This window comes from Hemibagrus wyckioides, linkage group LG14 (genome assembly GCF_019097595.1).
Source record: "Hemibagrus wyckioides isolate EC202008001 linkage group LG14, SWU_Hwy_1.0, whole genome shotgun sequence".
In the NCBI taxonomy this organism is placed as follows: Eukaryota; Metazoa; Chordata; class Actinopteri; order Siluriformes; family Bagridae; genus Hemibagrus; species Hemibagrus wyckioides.
In genome coordinates, this window is record NC_080723.1 from 17322511 (window position 1) to 17344163 (window position 21653).

Consider the following 21653-nt stretch of genomic DNA (forward strand, 5'->3'; position numbering starts at 1 on the left):
GAGTGAGTGTCATTGAGTGAGTGAGTGAGTGTGTCATTGAGTGAGTGAGTGAGTGTGTCGTTGAGTGAGTGAGTGAGTGTGTCGTTGAGTGAGTGAGTGAGTGTGTCGTTGAGTGAGTGAGTGAGTGTGTCGTTGAGTGAGTGAGTGTGTCGTTGAGTGAGTGAGTGAGTGTGTCATTGAGTGAGTGAGTGAGTGTGTCATTGAGTGAGTGAGTGAGTGTGTCATTGAGTGAGTGAGTGAGTGTGTCATTGAGTGAGTGAGTGAGTGAGTGTGTCATTGAGTGAGTGAGTGTGTCGTTGAGTGAGTGAGTGAGTGAGTCATTGAGTGAGTGAGTGTGTCGTTGAGTGAGTGAGTGAGTGAGTCATTGAGTGAGTGAGTGAGTCATTGAGTGAGTGAGTGAGTGTGTCATTGAGTGAGTGAGTGTTTCGTTGAGTGAGTGAGTGAGTCATTGAGTGAGTGAGTGAGTGTGTCGTTGAGTGAGTGAGTGTGTCATTGAGTGAGTGAGTGTGTCATTGAGTGAGTGAGTGAGTGTTTCGTTGAGTGAGTGACTTGAGTGAGTGTCGTTGAGTGAGTGTGTCATTGAGTGAGTGAGTGTGTCATTGAGTGAGTGAGTGTGTCATTGAGTGAGTGAGTGTGTCGTTGAGTGAGTGAGTGTGTCGTTGAGTGAGTGAGTGTCATTGAGTGAGTGAGTGAGTGTGTCATTGAGTGAGTGAGTGAGTGTGTCGTTGAGTGAGTGAGTGAGTGTGTCGTTGAGTGAGTGAGTGTGTCGTTGAGTGAGTGAGTGTGTCATTGAGTGAGTGAGTGAGTGTGTCGTTGAGTGAGTGAGTGAGTGTGTCATTGAGTGAGTGAGTGAGTGTGTCGTTGAGTGAGTGAGTGTGTCATTGAGTGAGTGAGTGAGTGTGTCGTTGAGTGAGTGAGTGTGTCGTTGAGTGAGTGAGTGAGTCATTGAGTGAGTGAGTGAGTGTGTCGTTGAGTGAGTGAGTGTGTCATTGAGTGAGTGAGTGAGTGTGTCGTTGAGTGAGTGAGTGTGTCGTTGAGTGAGTGAGTGAGTGTGTCGTTGAGTGAGTGAGTGTGTCGAGTGAGTGAGTGTGTCATTGAGTGAGTGAGTGTGTCGAGTGAGTGAGTGTGTCATTGAGTGAGTGAGTGTGTCGTTGAGTGAGTGAGTGTGTCATTGAGTGAGTGAGTGTGTCGTTGAGTGAGTGAGTGAGTCATTGAGTGAGTGAGTGAGTGTGTCGTTGAGTGAGTGAGTGTGTCGTTGAGTGAGTGAGTGTGTCGTTGAGTGAGTGAGTGTGTCATTGAGTGAGTGAGTGAGTGTGTCGTTGAGTGAGTGAGTGAGTCATTGAGTGAGTGAGTGAGTGTGTCGTTGAGTGAGTGAGTGTGTCATTGAGTGAGTGAGTGAGTGTGTCGTTGAGTGAGTGAGTGTGTCGTTGAGTGAGTGAGTGTGTCATTGAGTGAGTGAGTGAGTGTGTCGTTGAGTGAGTGAGTGTGTCATTGAGTGAGTGAGTGTGTCGTTGAGTGAGTGAGTGTGTCGTTGAGTGAGTGAGTGTGTCGTTGAGTGAGTGAGTGTGTCATTGAGTGAGTGAGTGAGTGTGTCGTTGAGTGAGTGAGTGTGTCGTTGAGTGAGTGAGTGTGTCGTTGAGTGAGTGAGTGTGTCATTGAGTGAGTGAGTGAGTGTGTCATTGAGTGAGTGAGTGAGTGTGTCGTTGAGTGAGTGAGTGTGTCATTGAGTGAGTGAGTGAGTGTGTCGTTGAGTGAGTGAGTGTGTCATTGAGTGAGTGAGTGTGTCGTTGAGTGAGTGAGTGTGTCATTGAGTGAGTGAGTGAGTGTGTCGTTGAGTGAGTGAGTGTGTCATTGAGTGAGTGAGTGTGTCGTTGAGTGAGTGAGTGTGTCGTTGAGTGAGTGAGTGTGTCATTGAGTGAGTGAGTGTGTCATTGAGTGAGTGAGTGAGTGTGTCGTTGAGTGAGTGAGTGTGTCGTTGAGTGAGTGAGTGTGTCGTTGAGTGAGTGAGTGTGTCATTGAGTGAGTGAGTGTGTCGTTGAGTGAGTGAGTGTGTCGTTGAGTGAGTGAGTGTGTCGTTGAGTGAGTGAGTGTGTCATTGAGTGAGTGAGTGAGTGTGTCATTGAGTGAGTGAGTGTGTCGTTGAGTGAGTGAGTGTGTCGTTGAGTGAGTGAGTGTGTCGTTGAGTGAGTGAGTGTGTCGTTGAGTGAGTGAGTGTGTCGTTGAGTGAGTGAGTGTGTCATTGAGTGAGTGAGTGTGTCGTTGAGTGAGTGAGTGTGTCAGTGAGTGAGTGAGTGAGTGAGTGTCTCATTGGGTGAGGGAGTGTGTCATTGAGTGAGTGAGTGAGTGTGTCGTTGAGTGAGTGAGTGTGTCGTTGAGTGAGTGAGTGTGTCGTTGAGTGAGTGAGTGTGTCGTTGAGTGAGTGAGTGTGTCGTTGAGTGAGTGAGTGTGTCATTGAGTGAGTGAGTGAGTGAGTGTGTCATTGAGTGAGTGAGTGTGTCATTGAGTGAGTGAGTGTGTCGTTGAGTGAGTGAGTGTGTCATTGAGTGAGTGAGTGTGTCGTTGAGTGAGTGAGTGTGTCGTTGAGTGAGTGAGTGAGTGTGTCATTGAGTGAGTGAGTGAGTGTGTCGTTGAGTGAGTGAGTGTGTCATTGAGTGAGTGAGTGAGTGTGTCATTGAGTGAGTGAGTGTGTCATTGAGTGAGTGAGTGTGTCATTGAGTGAGTGAGTGAGTGTGTCATTGAGTGAGTGAGTGTGTCATTGAGTGAGTGAGTGAGTGTGTCGTTGAGTGAGTGAGTGTGTCATTGAGTGAGTGAGTGTGTCATTGAGTGAGTGAGTGTGTCATTGAGTGAGTGAGTGTGTCGTTGAGTGAGTGAGTGTGTCATTGAGTGAGTGAGTGAGTGAGTGTGTCATTGAGTGAGTGAGTGAGTGTGTCATTGAGTGAGTGAGTGAGTGTGTCGTTGAGTGAGTGAGTGTGTCGTTGAGTGAGTGAGTGTGTCGTTGAGTGAGTGAGTGTGTCGTTGAGTGAGTGAGTGTGTCGTTGAGTGAGTGAGTGTGTCATTGAGTGAGTGAGTGAGTGTGTCGTTGAGTGAGTGAGTGAGTGTGTCGTTGAGTGAGTGAGTGAGTGTGTCATTGAGTGAGTGAGTGAGTGTGTCGTTGAGTGAGTGAGTGAGTGTGTCGTTGAGTGAGTGAGTGAGTGAGTGAGTGTGTCATTGAGTGAGTGAGTGAGTGTGTCGTTGAGTGAGTGAGTGAGTGTGTCGTTGAGTGAGTGAGTGAGTGTGTCATTGAGTGAGTGAGTGAGTGTGTCGTTGAGTGAGTGAGTGTGTCATTGAGTGAGTGAGTGAGTGAGTGTGTCATTGAGTGAGTGAGTGAGTGTGTCGTTGAGTGAGTGAGTGAGTGTGTCATTGAGTGAGTGAGTGAGTGTGTCGTTGAGTGAGTGAGTGTGTCATTGAGTGAGTGAGTGAGTGTGTCATTGAGTGAGTGAGTGAGTGTGTCATTGAGTGAGTGAGTGAGTGTGTCGTTGAGTGAGTGAGTGTGTCATTGAGTGAGTGAGTGAGTGTGTCATTGAGTGAGTGAGTGTGTCATTGAGTGAGTGTGTCATTGAGTGAGTGAGTGAGTGTGTTGTTGAGTGAGTGAGTGAGTGAGTGAGTGTGTCATTGAGTGAGTGAGTGAGTGTGTCATTGAGTGAGTGAGTGAGTGTGTCATTGAGTGAGTGAGTGTGTCATTGAGTGAGTGAGTGTGTCATTGAGTGAGTGAGTGTGTCATTGAGTGAGTGAGTGAGTGTGTCATTGAGTGAGTGAGTGTGTCATTGAGTGAGTGAGTGTGTTGTTGAGTGAGTGAGTGAGTGAGTGTGTCATTGAGTGAGTGAGTGTGTCATTGAGTGAGTGAGTGAGTGTGTCATTGAGTGAGTGAGTGAGTGTGTCATTGAGTGAGTGAGTGAGTGTGTCATTGAGTGAGTGAGTGAGTGTGTCGTTGAGTGAGTGAGTGAGTGTGTCGTTGAGTGAGTGAGTGTGTCATTGAGTGAGTGAGTGAGTGTGTTGTTGAGTGAGTGAGTGAGTGAGTGTGTCATTGAGTGAGTGAGTGTGTCATTGAGTGAGTGAGTGAGTGTGTCATTGAGTGAGTGAGTGTGTCATTGAGTGAGTGAGTGAGTGTGTCATTGAGTGAGTGAGTGTGTCATTGAGTGAGTGAGTGAGTGTGTCATTGAGTGAGTGAGTGTGTCATTGAGTGAGTGAGTGAGTGTGTCATTGAGTGAGTGAGTGTGTCATTGAGTGAGTGAGTGAGTGTGTCATTGAGTGAGTGAGTGTGTCATTGAGTGAGTGAGTGTGTCATTGAGTGAGTGAGTGAGTGTGTCGTTGAGTGAGTGAGTGTGTCGTTGAGTGAGTGAGTGTGTCGTTGAGTGAGTGAGTGAGTGAGTGTGTCAATGAGTGAGTGAGTGTGTCATTGAGTGAGTGAGTGAGTGTGTCATTGAGTGAGTGAGTGAGTGTGTCGTTGAGTGAGTGAGTGAGTGTGTCATTGAGTGAGTGAGTGTGTCATTGAGTGAGTGAGTGAGTGTGTCATTGAGTGAGTGAGTGAGTGTGTCATTGAGTGAGTGAGTGTGTCATTGAGTGAGTGAGTGAGTGTGTCATTGAGTGAGTGAGTGAGTGAGTGTGTCATTGAGTGAGTGAGTGAGTGAGTGAGTGTGTCATTGAGTGAGTGAGTGTGTCGTTGAGTGAGTGAGTGTGTCATTGAGTGAGTGAGTGAGTGTGTCATTGAGTGAGTGAGTGAGTGTGTCATTGAGTGAGTGAGTGTGTCATTGAGTGAGTGAGTGTGTCGTTGAGTGAGTGAGTGAGTGTGTCGTTGAGTGAGTGAGTGTGTCGTTGAGTGAGTGAGTGAGTGAGTGTCGTTGAGTGAGTGAGTGAGTGAGTGTGTCATTGAGTGAGTGAGTGTGTCATTGAGTGAGTGAGTGAGTGTGTCGTTGAGTGAGTGAGTGTGTCATTGAGTGAGTGAGTGTGTCATTGAGTGAGTGAGTGTGTCGTTGAGTGAGTGAGTGTGTCGTTGAGTGAGTGAGTGTGTCATTGAGTGAGTGAGTGAGTGTGTCATTGAGTGAGTGAGTGTGTCGTTGAGTGAGTGAGTGTGTCGTTGAGTGAGTGAGTGTGTCATTGAGTGAGTGAGTGAGTGTGTCGTTGAGTGAGTGAGTGTGTCGTTGAGTGAGTGAGTGTGTCATTGAGTGAGTGAGTGAGTGAGTGAGTGTGTCATTGAGTGAGTGAGTGAGTGTGTCGTTGAGTGAGTGAGTGTGTCATTGAGTGAGTGAGTGTGTCATTGAGTGAGTGAGTGTGTCATTGAGTGAGTGAGTGTGTCATTGAGTGAGTGAGTGAGTGTGTCATTGAGTGAGTGAGTGAGTGTGTCGTTGAGTGAGTGAGTGAGTGTGTCGTTGAGTGAGTGAGTGAGAGAGGGAGTGAGTGAGTGAGTCATTGAGTGAGTGAGTGTGTCATTGAGTGAGTGTCATTGAGTGAGTGAGTGAGTGTGTCATTGAGTGAGTGAGTGTGTCATTGAGTGAGTGAGTGTGTCATTGAGTGAGTGAGTGAGTGTGTCATTGAGTGAGTGAGTGTGTCATTGAGTGAGTGAGTGAGTGTGTCATTGAGTGAGTGAGTGAGTGTGTCATTGAGTGAGTGAGTGTGTCATTGAGTGAGTGAGTGAGTGTGTCATTGAGTGAGTGAGTGAGTGTGTCATTGAGTGAGTGAGTGAGTGTGTCGTTGAGTGAGTGAGTGAGTGTGTCGTTGAGTGAGTGAGTGTGTCGTTGAGTGAGTGAGTGAGTGTGTTGTTGAGTGAGTGAGTGAGTGTGTCATTGAGTGAGTGAGTGTGTCATTGAGTGAGTGAGTGAGTGTGTCGTTGAGTGAGTGTGTCATTGAGTGAGTGAGTGTGTCGTTGAGTGAGTGAGTGAGTGTGTCATTGAGTGAGTGAGTGAGTGTGTCGTTGAGTGAGTGAGTGTGTCGTTGAGTGAGTGAGTGTGTCGTTGAGTGAGTGAGTGTGTCATTGAGTGAGTGAGTGAGTGAGTGTGTCATTGAGTGAGTGAGTGAGTGTGTCGTTGAGTGAGTGAGTGTGTCGTTGAGTGAGTGAGTGTGTCATTGAGTGAGTGAGTGAGTGAGTGTGTCATTGAGTGAGTGAGTGAGTGTGTCATTGAGTGAGTGAGTGTGTCATTGAGTGAGTGAGTGTGTCATTGAGTGAGTGAGTGAGTGAGTGAGTGTGTCGGTGAGTGAGTGAGTGAGTGTGTCAATGAGTGAGTGAGTGAGTGTGTCGTTGAGTGAGTGAGTGAGTGTGTCGTTGAGTGAGTGAGTGTGTCGTTGAGTGAGTGAGTGAGTGTGTCGTTGAGTGAGTGAGTGTGTGTGTGGGTGAGTGAGTGAGTGAGTGTGTCAATGAGTGAGTGAGTGAGTGAGTGTGTCGTTGAGTGAGTGAGTGTGTCGTTGAGTGAGTGAGTGAGTGTGTCGTTGAGTGAGTGAGTGAGTGTGTCGTTGAGTGAGTGAGTGAGTGTGTCGTTGAGTGAGTGAGTGAGTGTGTGTGTGGGTGAGTGAGTGAGTGTGTCGTTGAGTGAGTGAGTGTGTGTGTGGGTGAGTGAGTGAGTGAGTGTGTCGTTGAGTGAGTGAGTGTGTCGTTGAGTGAGTGAGTGAGTGTGTCGTTGAGTGAGTGAGTGAGTGTGTCGTTGAGTGAGTGAGTGTGTCGTTGAGTGAGTGAGTGTGTCGTTGAGTGAGTGAGTGTGTCGTTGAGTGAGTGAGTGAGTGAGTGTGTCATTGAGTGAGTGAGTGAGTGTGTCGTTGAGTGAGTGAGTGTGTCGTTGAGTGAGTGAGTGTGTCGTTGAGTGAGTGAGTGTGTCATTGAGTGAGTGAGTGTGTCGTTGAGTGAGTGAGTGAGTGTGTCGTTGAGTGAGTGAGTGTGTCATTGAGTGAGTGAGTGAGTGGAAGTGAGTGAGTGAGTGAGTGTGTCGTTGAGTGAGTGAGTGTGTCATTGAGTGAGTGAGTGAGTGTGTCGTTGAGTGAGTGAGTGAGTGTGTCGTTGAGTGAGTGAGTGTGTCGTTGAGTGAGTGAGTGTGTCGTTGAGTGAGTGAGTGTGTCATTGAGTGAGTGAGTGAGTGTGTCGTTGAGTGAGTGAGTGAGTGTGTCGTTGAGTGAGTGAGTGTGTCGTTGAGTGAGTGAGTGAGTGTGTCGTTGAGTGAGTGAGTGAGTGAGTGTGTCATTGAGTGAGTGAGTGAGTGTGTCGTTGAGTGAGTGAGTGAGTGAGTGTGTCATTGAGTGAGTGAGTGAGTGTGTCGTTGAGTGAGTGAGTGAGTGTGTCGTTGAGTGAGTGAGTGAGTGAGTGAGTGTGTCATTGAGTGAGTGAGTGTGTGTGTGGGTGAGTGAGTGAGTGAGTGTGTCGTTGAGTGAGTGAGTGAGTGTGTCGTTGAGTGAGTGAGTGTGTGTGTGGGTGAGTGAGTGAGTGTGTGTGTGGGTGAGTGAGTGAGTGTGTCATTGAGTGAGTGAGTGTGTCATTGAGTGAGTGAGTGTGTGTGTGGGTGAGTGAGTGAGTGTGTGTGTGGGTGAGTGAGTGAGTGAGTGTGTCGTTGAGTGAGTGAGTGTGTCGTTGAGTGAGTGAGTGAGTGTGTCGTTGAGTGAGTGAGTGAGTGTGTGTGGGTGAGTGAGTGAGTGAGTGTGTGTGTGGGTGAGTGAGTGAGTGTGTCGTTGAGTGAGTGAGTGAGTGTGTGTGTGGGTGAGTGTGTGTGTGGGTGAGTGAGTGTGAGTGTGTGTGTGTAACAGTGTAATATCCAGAGTGTATTCCAGTCTTGCTCTCAGTATTCCTGATATCCATGGCAGCTCTGACCAGGATAACACTGCTACTAAAGATGAATGATTGAAATTCCCAAACCGGTAATCTTGAAAGCAGTGATGCAACATAGTGGGGGTGGGGGTTGGGGGGGGATTGTTGTGGATGACTATTGGCAGGAACAAAGTATCAGTGCTGCCAAATAGTTTTGCATTTCTAAGCTCAAGGGCACTTTATTGAATCTCTTGCGCTGGCTGATGAAATGAGTCAGATTTCTGTTGAAAATAGCAGAGAATTATTTCAGGTCAACATAAATAAAAAGAAAGTGCCGCGATTGCGTGTCGGCTTTACTGTATAAAAGGAGTGCTGGATTGTTAGATAACGTATTCTTCTTTTCACAGGAGCGCTGCAGTGAGAGAAGCGATGTACAAGGATTACAGACCTGGCAGAGCTGCAGGTAAGAGCCGAACACGTCGCAGACGTACACAACCTCGGCGTCACAGCAGGACGTCTGAGCGGCTTTCTGACCTTCCAGTTAGAAAACTCCGCTGCTACGGGTTCTGCTCCGCACTTGATAAATCTGTCATCGCCTGCGTGAGGAGAGGGGCTCTAGATAACGGGAAGCAGACCGTGTCTCGTCCCCGGAGATCCATGTTTTTACGTTTTACGAGCTAAACCTTCGCCAGCTTCTTTCTATTTATTAATTGAGCGTGTTTTCTGAATGGCTGAAAGTTTTCCCGGTTCAGAGAGCAGATATGATATTAGTGCAGTTTGACAAGTTTCAGGATGTGTTTTGCCAACCGGGAGTCGAAACACGGGGTTCGGGCTGCAGGTTGACACGAATAGTTTTAACAGTCGCGTCAGTGTGCTGAGAGGAAGACTGACTCAAAGTGAATTAAATAAGAAAAGTTTCCTAAGTTTTAGTTTCATGGGATAAAGTATGCATAATTTATATCAGCTCTTTAAGCATCCCTATTTGACAGCCCAACTTTCAGCAGCTGGAAATGAAGCTCCAGTTTATTTTCAGCCACACTTGGCCTCCAGTTATACAATGATGCTAACATCTAACTGTAATGTTTATGATTTTTGACCATAAACAAGCATTCCATGTAATTCTGTGTAAGCTTCCTGCAGTAGTTTCTTCTAATTCTCTTCTGAGTTAAGGAACATTTACCTTTTTTATGTCTTTGCCACATTGTTTGACAAATTAATGTCAGTAAGGATTCCAGTAAGAAACTTTCTAACCTTCTGTAATTATTACTGTAAGATTCCTAACAGGAAAAATATAATAGGACAATATTATAGGAATTGTATAATAGGAAAAGACATAAATATCTTGTAGGAGCACTTTTGATTTTTGAATGGGATTTTTTTGGGTTCCTATTTAGGTCTATATGGAAATATTTAAAACTTTTTATTTATTTATTAATTTCATGTTTGTATTTTTTATTTATTTTTTTTTACTAATATCTGTTATATAAGAACACTTTTTAAAAAAAAATTTTTATTATTTCTATTTTTTTTATTTGTTTTTTATTTTATTTTAATTTTTTTCCATTTATTTATTTATTTATTTATTTATTTATTTATTTATGTATGTATGTATGTATGTATGTATGTATGTAGTCTTAAGGTGTTAGCCTTAGATTCTGTCCAGAATTTCACCCACTAGATCCAGTAAGCTTATACACTCACTCAGGTTGGCATTAAATATCAAACAGATAAACCAGTACTTGTTTTATCAGTACTCATGGACTCCACCATCATAAACCAGGGATTAAATGTTATATTTTATTCCTTCCTGTGATGATTTTCTTCACGTCAACACCGCTGTTGATTTATTTCCAGCGATTCACTGTACCACTGAGTTTTTCTCAAACGCAGGAAGGAAAAGCACGACGCAGGCCTCTCCGAGGTCCAGCACAAAGGAGACCCTGGGATCAAACCCAGACAGACCGATGGAGCCGGTCAACACACGAGCGAGTCTGTGAAGGAATGAAAGTAGTTAATTTTGTGAAAGCTCAAAGGAACAAGGTGTCTGAAGGAGATGAGCGTGCCTTTTTTTCAATTAAGCTCACGCTAGGCTGCCCAGAGCGGCAGGGTCACGGCGAATTCGGAGACAGACGACTGGCCTGTCATACACATGGCCGCTTTTACACTCGATAGTCTTGAGCTGGAGCTGCAAGAACCAAAGCCGCCTCTTTACTCAAGAGCCTGACTCCCATTAACCAGAACTATGACTCATCATTCAGTAGGTGGCATGTCTGTCAGTTAAACGCTCGAAAAGATACCTTGGCTGTCTCAGCTCTGGCACTGGAACCCTTCATATTAAGTTATCCTTTGGGTTAGACGTCAGAGTTCGGCTTCGCACCTGATTACTTGCATGAGCGTGAGGAATTGCTGTCCCGTTCTCTCGTCATTGGGGAACATGATGAAGGGGTGGGGGGTATGTCGGGGGTGGAGGTAAAGGCTCTAAAGGCTGTGCTCGAGCTGTGACTGGCATCAGAGCGGGCCATAATGAGCTCACGGCCCAGGTGAATAAGTCAGCTTAATGAATCCAGGGTGTCTGATTGATATAATGTATAATAGAAGCGAGGACCACAAAGTGGCCGAGCGATGGACTCGCTCTCGCGCCGCATGACTCAAAACCGGCAATTAATATCGCCCGAGCTTTTCCGTGTTCATAAAATTCAGCTGTCTGTTGTGGCTTTAAGCCTTCTTCTGAGTGGCAAGAGCGAGCAGCGAAATTACTTTAGAAATATCTCAGCAGTCTTTCTCTTAAAATATAGAATTGTCTGGGGAATATTGGTTTGAGCGCACAACCAATATTTCATATCATTCCAGGATTTATCATGCTCATTTCCGTAAAGCCCTTCCCTTCACCTCCTTTCTCAGACTGTAATAGTATAATTCGATGCACGGTGACCCACAGCTGCGGAGCGATAAGGAAGCGATTCCTGACATATTTCGGGCAACAGAATAAGGTTCAAATGCTTTCCAGCTGCATCAGCCATCCAAATCTATCAATATTTATTTGGCAGGTTGGTCCCAGCACTAATCCAATTGTTGGAATATTGCTCTAGTTCTGTATCTCGCTACTGTCCTCCACAGGGACGTTGTGCTCTGGCCACAAAAATGCATCCCATCATGCACAAGTTTCCTCTTGAGGCTTGCAGAGGCTTAATGTAGCCAGTACAGTATTTTTTTTTTTTTTCGTAGGCACTGTTGAGACAAGAAGAGGTCCATCCATCCTTCCATTTTCTGTAGTGCTTATTCTACACGGGGTCGTAGGGAACCTGGAGTCTATACCAGGGGACTCAGTTAAGCTCAAGGTGGGGGATAGGGCACAATCTTACACCACACACACACACACACACACACATTTACACACTGCTGACAATTTAGAAAAGCATGTTTTTGGACTGGGGGAAGAAACCAGAATACCCAGAGGAAACTTCTAAAGCAAAGGAAACACATGCAAACTCCAAGGTTATATATTTAATTACATATTTATTATATTGGTCTATGCCTGTGTGTGTGAGAGAGTGTATGTGTGTCAAATGAATTGCATATAAAGTTAGTAAACACTCCAAATAAGAGGCAAGAGAAATAAAGACCCCCCCAAAACACTGTTGTAATCTACATGATTCATCTCTCTGTTCACTTACGCTTGAGGTCTGTTCTGGTGCATAAATCAGCTCTTATGATAAATAATGACAGGGTAATTAAAAAAACAGGAGCCTACAAGCAGAACATCGGCAGGTTCAGACAAATGATTAAAAATACTATTACAAATAATTGAACAGAAAATTCTTCCACCCCTAGAGTTTCCTAGCAGACTTTATGAAACATGTAGGAATGCTAAACATGACAAATGCCTCTGCTTTAGAGCTAAAGGACACTAATATATTTAATAACACACGTTGTTTATTCTTTAAAAAATCTCCTAAATGTAGCTTTCAGGATCTAATTAACAGAATAAAATGTAGATCAAATCTGTGTTTGTAAATTAGTGTTCGTAACAAATTTATGATTTTTTATGAATAAAAATATATTTCGAACACATATTATGATTTCACGACCTTGAGTTTGTATTTCAGAGAATGAAAGCTTTTAGAAAGTTCAAATTAATACCTTGTGCTGGATCAAGTGTTAATTCAGTTTCATAATAAGGAGGATTTTATTGCCATATTGTTAAAGTAATCCATGTGTCCAGAGAGGAAATATTCTATTCTAATTTTCTATTCTATTTATATACTATTACATGTTTAGCTTTTTTTAATTTTTTTTTTTTTCAGTCTGTAATTTCTATTCCATTTTATTTTCAGTCTGTATTTTCTCTCATTTGTTTTTCAGTCTGTTTTTTCTATCCCATTTTTTGTTCAGTCTGTATTTTCTATCCCATTTTTTAAATTTTCAGTCTGTATTTTCTATCTCATTTTTTCAGTCTGTATTTTCTATCCCATTTTTTATTTTCAGTCTGCATTTTCTATCCCATTTTTTATTTTCAGTCTGTATTTTCTATCCCATTTTTTCAGTCTGCATTTTCTATCCCATTTTTTATTTTCAGTCTGCATTTTCTGTCCCATTTTATTTCCAGTCTGTATTTTCTATCCCATTTTTTATTTTCAGTCTGCATTTTCTGTCCCATTTTATTTCCAGTCTGTATTTTCTATCCCATTTTTTATTTTCAGTCTGCATTTTCTGTCCCATTTTATTTCCAGTCTGTATTTTCTATCCCATTTTTTATTTTCAGTCTGCATTTTCTGTCCCATTTTATTTCCAGTCTGTATTTTCTATCCCATTTTTTATTTTCAGTCTGCATTTTCTGTCCCATTTTATTTCCAGTCTGTATTTCCTATCCCATTTTTTCAGTCTGCATTTTCTGTCCCATTTTATTTCCAGTCTGTATTTTCTATCCCATTTTTTCAGTCTGCATTTTCTGTCCCATTTTATTTCCAGTCTGTATTTTCTATCCCATTTTTGTTATTTCCAGTCTGTATTTTCTATCCCATTTTATTTTCCTGGCTTAAATGCAATGCTTGTGTTTTGAAGGCAGAGGTGCAGACCTTTCAGCATCTCAGATGCCTCTGCCCAAGAAAAATCTGAACTTTAGCATGAACTACATTTTTGCATCAGCTGAAATTTCTTTACAGTCCTGGTTTGGCCTTTTTTCCTCCCACCATTTCCTGTGCATTTGCTTTGTCACGTTTATCCTATTTTCTGATTAGCTGCTTCTTCCTCCTCCTGCATTTGCATCTATCTAATCTGACACGAAGCTTCACCAGATCTGCTAATAATTATCATATCATATCCTAGCATCTCATTCCTGGAAAGACACAATATCCATTGTAGCAGTTACAGAAATTGAATTTTTTTTGACATTTAAGCATTTTTTTGACATGATGGCTTTCCTGTTTAACAGAGTAGGATATTTTTGTTGGGAAACACTAGTGGATGTTTGGCAAGCTGATATGTTAATGGAGATTTCCCCTGTGCTGAGGATGGATCCAGAGATCCAGAGAGGTTCTGGAGTTTTCCAGTGAAGTGCCAGATTTTCCATACTGAGGATGAGGTAGCCGTAATGACAGGCAGCTTGTCAGTGCTTCAAATCGTTTTTACCACCCAGCAATTAAGTGGGTAAGCTTTTCTCACATTTACCGCATTGGAAACTATTTCCTTTCTCGTTTTTTCGCCTTTCTCCTACGAAATGAAATTGGCTACAGAATGATTAGTTTGATTTATGGTTTTCTTTCAAACCATCTTTTTTATTATTTTTTTTTCCCCATGAATGTGCTGCCACAGCGCTAATGCACCGCTGTAATAACGGCCAGAACCCATTGTAATTACTGATTTTTTTTATTTTTTTTTTTAGCACGAAGTCAAATTACTTTTTGATTCAGATGCACTCACTGAATAAGGAAGTCGCTGAAAGAGTTCGAAAGAGAGAGCGGGGGGGAAAGGGACAGGGAGGAAGAAGGGATAAAGGAGCAGGCTGTCCCTAAAGATGAACTAAATGAAATAAGAGTACAGGCTGTCTTTCACTCATTTTCAGGTGAAGCAGAGGAAATTTGATTCCATCTAGCAAACATTTAACCTGCTTTTATTAGGGCCAAGCCCCTGTAGCGCTGAGTCTTTAAAAAAAAAATAAAATAACATCTGCCTATTGTGACTTCTTTGTTTTCCACAAGACCCTCCTACGAGATCAAATTTTTTGACATCATGTTCTTTTTGTTTTTATTTATTTATTTATTTATTTATTTATTTATTTATTTATTTATTTATTTATTTACCCACCCACCCCCTCAAAGAAGCGTCCATGATATAAACCTCATATCTGAAGCATCAGTTCATTTTCCCCACATTCGAATAATTTGCACATAAAAGAGTCGTCTGGTTCAGCGTGACATTTAAAAGTCATGTGTCTGAAAGTCTGAACGCGGTTCACATGTTAGAAAAGTCTAAACCTTTGTCTGCTCCTGTGTGATGAAATCAATACAGCTCTCTCTTTTCACCAGCCATTTCACAGGGGTTTAATGTTTTAACCTAGTTGTGCGCCACAACTTCTTTTTATTTTGCACAATTCGAATAAAAATAATGTGCCAGTGTACGTACCGCACGCATCGTCTGAAAGTTATTCGAGGCATAAGAGATTAAAACAGTAATGGCTGCGTTCACCTAAAAGTGCTCCATGCCTCATTTATTTCTGTAATTGTGCCTAGACTTTTTGAAAATATTCTTTAAAAAAGAAAGAAAATACTGCAGCCAGAATCATTTTCAGACTAATGCTTGTTCCTTTCCTCCCCCTGAAAATCAGCCTGACGGCTTTTTATTTAACGTGTTATTTGACACGTTTTTTTGTGGGTTTTTTCCGAGGCTAAAAACCTCAAAGTTGTTTTGTGCGAATGACAGAAAGTGTTTCATGGTGAAGATCTGGCTGCTTTTGCTAACCTGTGATGTGTAGCGATATGCACGCATCAGTGAAATTTCCACAGCTAATTTCCCCGGCTTATATGGCAGAAAAAAACAACGATGCGAACACAAGCATCAGAGCTGATTTGTTGAGCGTCTTTATCATCGTGGAAATAACAAGATAATGTTGTACGCCTACGTCGGGTTGAACGAATCGCTTCGACGGAACTAGACTCGAGTGGATATTTGGATTGTCGTGTACCTGTTGCCATCCGTCCATTTTTTTTCTAGCCATTTATTCCTAATTAGGGTCACGGGGATCTCCTATCCCAGCGCACATTGGGCGAAAGGCAGGGGTACACTCTGGACAGGTCACCAGTCCATCACAGGGACAGACAACCACACACTCACACAGGCAATTTAGCAATCAACCTAATGTACATGTTTTTGGACTGTGGGAGGAAACCGGTGTACCCGGAGTAAACCCACGCAGGCACGGGAAAAACATGCAAACTCCACACAGAAAGGCCCCTGCCTGTTCGAACCCGGGATTCAAACCCAGGACCTTCTTGCTGTTAGGCAACAGTACTAACCACTAAGCCACTTTTATGAAAATATTTTAACCAAACACAAACCTTATGGCGTTCTATGAAACCATGAACAATGCCAAATTACTATAATACTGTGTTGTATACTAAGTACATTAGTAGGCTTTTTTTTTGTATAGTAAATAATACACAATGCACTGTAACAGGGTTTGTTGAAACGACCTAGAACCTGTCATTGTTGCGTCCTCCACTTATATTTACATTTCTGTCATTTAGCAGACGCCCTTAACTTACATTTTTATCTCATTTTAAACAACTGAGCAATTGAGGGTTAAGTGCCTTACTCAGAGTCCCAGCAGTGGCAGCTTTGTGGACTCGAACTCACAACCTTCTGATCAGTAGTCCCACACCTTAACCACTAAGCTTCTACATCTCTGTCATATGGTTCAGGTTTATGCAGCAGAAATATGATATAAAGGAGCAATGGTCTGTAACCTGCCCCAACACCACAGACAAAAAGGTCACTTCCAAAGGATCATTAAAGAAATAAAGTACTATATGGGAAGTGTCAGCTTCAGGAGAAGAAAATAGAGCCTTAACTAAACTGCTCAAATGGTTTGACACATGACCATTGCTGCTTTTACGACAGTAACGGTGACGTCTTTCCAATGCTATGATGTTACTTGGCAGGTTTTGTGTCCCAAATTGCATACGTATGCACTGTCATTGTGTAGTATAATTAGTAGTGAGTAGTGTGTTCAAGAAGAAGAAGTGTACCCAGATGATGCCCTTATTCAACCCAAGTGTGGAATGTTGGACGCTTCATGAACTAAACTCACACAGCTTTGTTTACATAGAGGTAGATGGGCAGGGCTACCAGGCAGTGACGCTGGATAAGAAAACATTTTCATGATGGCCGATGATACTCCAGTGGACAAGACATCTTACACAGGTTTTTTAAGTTAGCTCACTTTGGGAAATGGCTTTTACTTCCAGCATTAGCATTCCATTACCCTTCTAAACCCCTTCATACACTAGATGCTAGTATAATTGCATAGTGTGTATGTCAATTGAGACACACCTATTGTTTAATTCGTCCAGTTTCAGTAAACATGTTACCTAGGTCTGGTTTAAGGGAGATTGGGATCCAGTCTCCGGAATACTGGGCACGAGATGGGAGATTTTGCCCCCAATAAGAGACCAGTACATCACAGGGCACCGCAATCCACCTACTGGCATGTTTTAGGGAGGTTAGAGAATCCAGGGAACAAGCAGGGAACCCACATAGATATACGGAGGACCACGAGCCGGCAGCTTGTGGTTTAATCAATCATTATAGTAACTATTTATAAGAATTACCTCTGAGTAAACACTGACACTTTTTTTTTAAAGGGGAAATTTCTAGGTAGCAAATGCACAAGTAAAGCAGGAAATTTCAAGGTAGTAGAAATGTTGTTGTTGTTGTTGTTGTTGTTGTTCTTTCTCTGCTCCGTGTTCAGGGTCGCCACTGCAGATCATCTGGTCCGCATATTTGATTTGGTGCAAGTTTTAAACCGGATGCTCTTCCTGACACAACCCTCCTGTTTTATCCAGGCTTGGGACCTGCACTGAGAACCCCTCAGTGGCTGGGTTAGTTCCCTGCCTGGGAATCGAACCCAGGCCACAGTGATGAGACCACAGGACCTCCAAGGGCAAAAAAACTGTGCACATTTCTAATTGAGACCAATATTTAACTCAAATGATGGACTTGAGTTTGACCTGATTTTGCCAGTCCTGATATTAAGCCACGCCCACTTCAGGTTTCGATCCGAATACAGTCCACTAAATAGATATGAATACAGATATTTTCTCACATCTCCAGTACAGCCATACTTTTTTCTTCCTCTTCTTCTTCTACTTCTTTATAATGTTCTCATTTCTGAGTGGAAAAAGTCTCAGTTGAATGCAAAAGCTGCTTCAAATTGCTTCCTTCATCTGAGCACATGTTCTCATCCACAGCTGGTTTGGCTGGAGTAAACAAACCCAGTGAGATCTTCAGATCAGCTCACCAACCAAGTGTAAGCCCAAGGCTAAATTCCATATTAAAGCATTTTTAATGGAAGGAAAAAGCTTGGGATCATTAGGTAATGTAAGACTCAGAATGGAAATAAACGCCTAGTCATCAGACGTGAATGTTAAGCTTTTTTTTTGGGGGGGGGGATTACTTTTTTGGGGGGGAAACCAAGCATATGATTAAGCAGGAGCAGTGTTAAATTGTTTGTGTGGGTGGGGAAGAGAGAGAAATGAGTGTCCCAGAGGGGTGGGATACATCAATTGCCGATTGGATTAATCAATAACAGGAGGGTTCTTGGTACAGCCAGGCAGAGCATTTGTGCACATTTTCACTTCCAAATTTGAGATAAATTCGTAACAAACAGCTCTCATTTCTCCTTCAGGCTTGCAGGCTGAGGAAAGAGGGAATTAAAATATGATGCGGTAAATTGGCTAGACTACTGGCAGTGTCATGCTGCTGTTGTTCGGTGATAAACTCCAGGGGATACAGCGTGCACTGTGTTACACATCTCACTTACATTCCTTCTAGGTATTTACTGCGGAGAAATATTTACTCCTAGTGGAAATGTGCTGGGGAGTATTACAGTGTTCCTAAATTCGACATATTGGTACAAAAAATGAGGCGATTTTTTCAAGCGATATTGAAGCTATCCTGGATTTTTTTTGACCACAGAGAACAGAGAGCGTGATTTTTTTTTATTTTTTTTTTGTGGGATTGGTATTTTTCTTTTTTTCCTATTTTCTGCTGCACTTTGACAGGGATTTCTAGAGCGTAAAGGCACGGAGGACACAAACTCTTGACCATCTCCATGCATTGTAATGAGGTCAGGAGCTACACTATGCTGCAGGCTGCTCCACACCCACATCCCTGATCCGGTGTCTGATGTTCTTACAGTGCTCACATCTGTAGTCTCGATACCTTCAGCTGACATGAAATAGATAATAGGTTATTTTGACGTCAGAGATCATTCCTGACCGGAGATCCGAGCAGAGATCAGGACGTGAGTGCTGAACCATAAACATCGGAGTGTTAAAGATGCTTTTCATGATTTCAGCAGGAATAAACATCTCTCTGATTCATAACTGTGTTTGGATTTTTTATACTTTTTGTCCCAAATACATGCACAATAGTGCATGTGGTAACTTTGTGATTAAGGTGTTGGACTACTGATCAGAAGGTTGCGAGTTTGAATCCCAAATCCACCAAGGTTTCACTGCTGGGCCCCTGAGCAAGGCTCTTAACCCTCAATTGCTCAGTTGTATAAAATGAAATAAAATGAAAGTCGCTCTGGATAAGGGTAAATGTAAATTACTCCAATAATACTTTTACCTTTGAGGCTTTTCTTTCCTTAATCATCATTAATAAAGATGACATAACATTGTAGGGCTGTCACTTTTTAACCGATATTCGAACATCCCATGAAAAATTATTATTCACACTGTAATTAGGAATATTAATGCACAGCCTAAGCGCATTAGACAGCTTTTAATGTTGTTGTTTAGAATCTGATCCAGCAGTAGGTGCCCTAAAAGTTTTGAATGTCTTCTTGACCCGTTAGTAAGCTGAAAATGGAAGCTAACATCAAGCAGAGGAACTGCCTTAAGTGAACAATTACAACCAAAAATCAGCTATAAAGCAGCGTGTGGAAATATTTTGGGTAAAATGAGTAGACCGTAGAAGTTATGTTCAGAGATAAAGTAAAGCTGTCTTAAAACTCTTTGGGTTCAACTATTAATTTACCACCACAACGAGGCAGCAGATAGTCGGACAGAGGCAGAGACGAGCGGAGCAGCACCAAGCAAACAACCTCGTATGACTGCATGTTATTCAGTAACGGTGTACGGCGTGTTAATAGAATACTGCAAAGAATGTTTGTGTTGAGGTCTTGTGGCAGAGGGGGATATTTATATTCGAATAGATTGCATGACATTTGAAATTTGTGTCATTTGAAAGTGACATCCATAGAACTATAATTATCAATGAGCTTGTTTGTCTTCGCTGTAGCTTTGGATGCTGTATTATACCACAGTTATCAGTGCATCTTCAGCACCTTCTCATATCCAAATAACTAACAAAGCTTCTCACCAGCACTCTGTCCTTAACGTTCGTTTATCTCACTTGCGATGTGTTTATCCAGGATGTAAAAAGAAGTGTGGGATACTTACTGATTTTAAAAAAAAGCACAGTGAATTTTCTTTATCTCTTCTACATGATTGAATTAAGTAACACAGTTAGTTTTTGGACATCCGACTTGATTTGAGTGTGGATTTTCAGAAATAATATCAAACAACTGAGCTGAGAATCGAACCTACAACACTGGCGTTGTGCAACGTTATCACAGTTGTTGTTTTTGTTGTTGTTGTTGATCTTTCTGCTGCTTCCTACGTCTTTGAGAGGTTGCCACAGCGATGAACTGGTCCACACAACAACAAGCACAGGTTTTACACCGGATGCCCTTCCTGACACAACCCTCCCATTTTTTTTTCCGGGCTTAGGACCGGCACTACATCCAGTGGCTGGGGTTTGGGCACTGGCTGGGAATCGAACCCGGGCTTTTCACATTGCATTCCACCTGACACATTATCGCAGTATTGTTATGCTTTAGTCGCTTAAATGTAACACTAATGGTGTTTACTATAAGCAACAAAATCAAGCATAATATTTTTATCAAAACTATACATAATATTTTTTCTTAAATCCAAATGATCACATATTCCTTTTTTTCCCCCCAGTGCTCTTCCTGTTAAACTCAATATAAAATATTCTCTCTTGCTTCTTGCTGTCTAATTTTTTTTTTTTTTTTTTTTGCAAACCGAAATATTTTTTTTACAATTGTTTTTAAATTAAAATTTTTTTTTTCTTCCTGAATTCTACATTTTGTGTCCTTTGGCAACATTTATTGATGAAAAATAAATAAGTAAATATTGACAGATTTCTTATTTATTTATTTATTTTTTTACTTCAGACCATGTCCTTACACTGTAGAATTTGGACTCGTGCCGAATCAGGTGACATTTTCCTTTTTTAACCTTGAAAATCTACCTCGAGTGGGAATCGATACTTGATTGATTTTCAATGCCGCATGATTTTCGACAACCTGATACCGTTCAGCCGGGATATTCACCGGCGCTGTAGTTCCAATGTTATGTAGTGACATGATAAGTATAACACAATGTTTTTATGGACATTATTCAAAGTTGTTTAGTTAATGATCCTCTGTGGTGAACTCGAACAGGAGCAGTTGAAAGAACAACATTTAATTTATTTAGTTTAATACATTTTTGACCTGTCCAGGGTGTACCCCTGCCTTTCACCCAATGTGTGCTAGGATAGGCTCCAGCAGATCCCTGTGACCCTAATTAGGAATAAAGTGGGTATAGAAGATGGATGGATGGATAAATTCATTTCTCTAGCACAAGAGATGAACTCGTGTACAGTACAAAGGCAAGCAGGGCAAGCAGATAAATGCACACCTTCATTCAAAATCAGAACAGGAAACAAGTGAAGCTCAGGCAATCAGCAAACAACAGCACTAGGGATAATCCAGAGAACACAACCAAGATGTCACAAGATGAACGAAAAACTCTCAGCAAAATCAGGCAGCAAAACACCGTACAATACTTTACACTGGACACAAAGGTTTAAAGGTGAGAGCGGTCAGGAAACATGAGAGAGACAAGCAATGACAATACAGCGGAGGAGAACCACAATAACAACAACACAGTTCCCAGTAAACAAAACATAAACACATGACAAACCTGATATGAAACCAGATTTGACATGTTAAGGAATGAGACACTAAGGCATAATACTGATAAATCTTCTTGTTATGGAAACCTAGTAGACTGTAGAATTTTGTCTTTTCACAATCATTACCACTAAAGGAATTTTACAGTTTACATCATCACTCATGGTAAATGAGTTGAGTTTGCATTAGCCCCGCCCCTATTTTTTGCAGAAACCCTTCCATTTGCATATTTATTAACACGATCTAAACAACGTGTGCCGTTTTGCTCATGTATAATGATGCACTCTTTTGTAGACCTTGTAGTAGCTTTTGAAATAAGGAAAATTCACTGTGCTTTGTTATTTTATCAGCAAAGTATCAAGCACTTCTTTCACATTGCGGATAAACAGATCGCAGGTTTGTGGACTCCTGGATGGAGTTTAAACCATCCTCACTATCTCTCTTCATGAAAGAGGAAAAAGAGTAAAATGCTTGATTGATGTGCCACTTGGGAACCCAAGGACTTGATGTACTCAAATTCTGTGTGTATGAAAAGATGTGCAAAATTGAGAACACTTGCAAAGGAAGCAAAAATGGTCAGAAATGGGCGGGAATTTCTCTCTCCCCTGTCAATCACAGCAGCACTAG

The 21653-nt window shown here is 42.2% G+C and overlaps 1 protein-coding gene across 2 annotated transcripts in view; it reads left to right on the forward strand.

Moving 5' to 3' along the window:
• The window catches only part of enox2 (ecto-NOX disulfide-thiol exchanger 2), a 292078-nt gene that overhangs the window by 60623 nt on the left and 209802 nt on the right, over nucleotides 1-21653 (forward strand). For both annotated transcript variants that reach the window (XM_058407650.1, XM_058407652.1), the window contains exon 2: nucleotides 8167-8222. In XM_058407650.1, the coding sequence (XP_058263633.1) occupies nucleotides 8189-8222 (34 nt within the window). In that variant the 5' untranslated portion in view covers nucleotides 8167-8188. The remainder of the gene's footprint in view (nucleotides 1-8166; nucleotides 8223-21653) is intronic.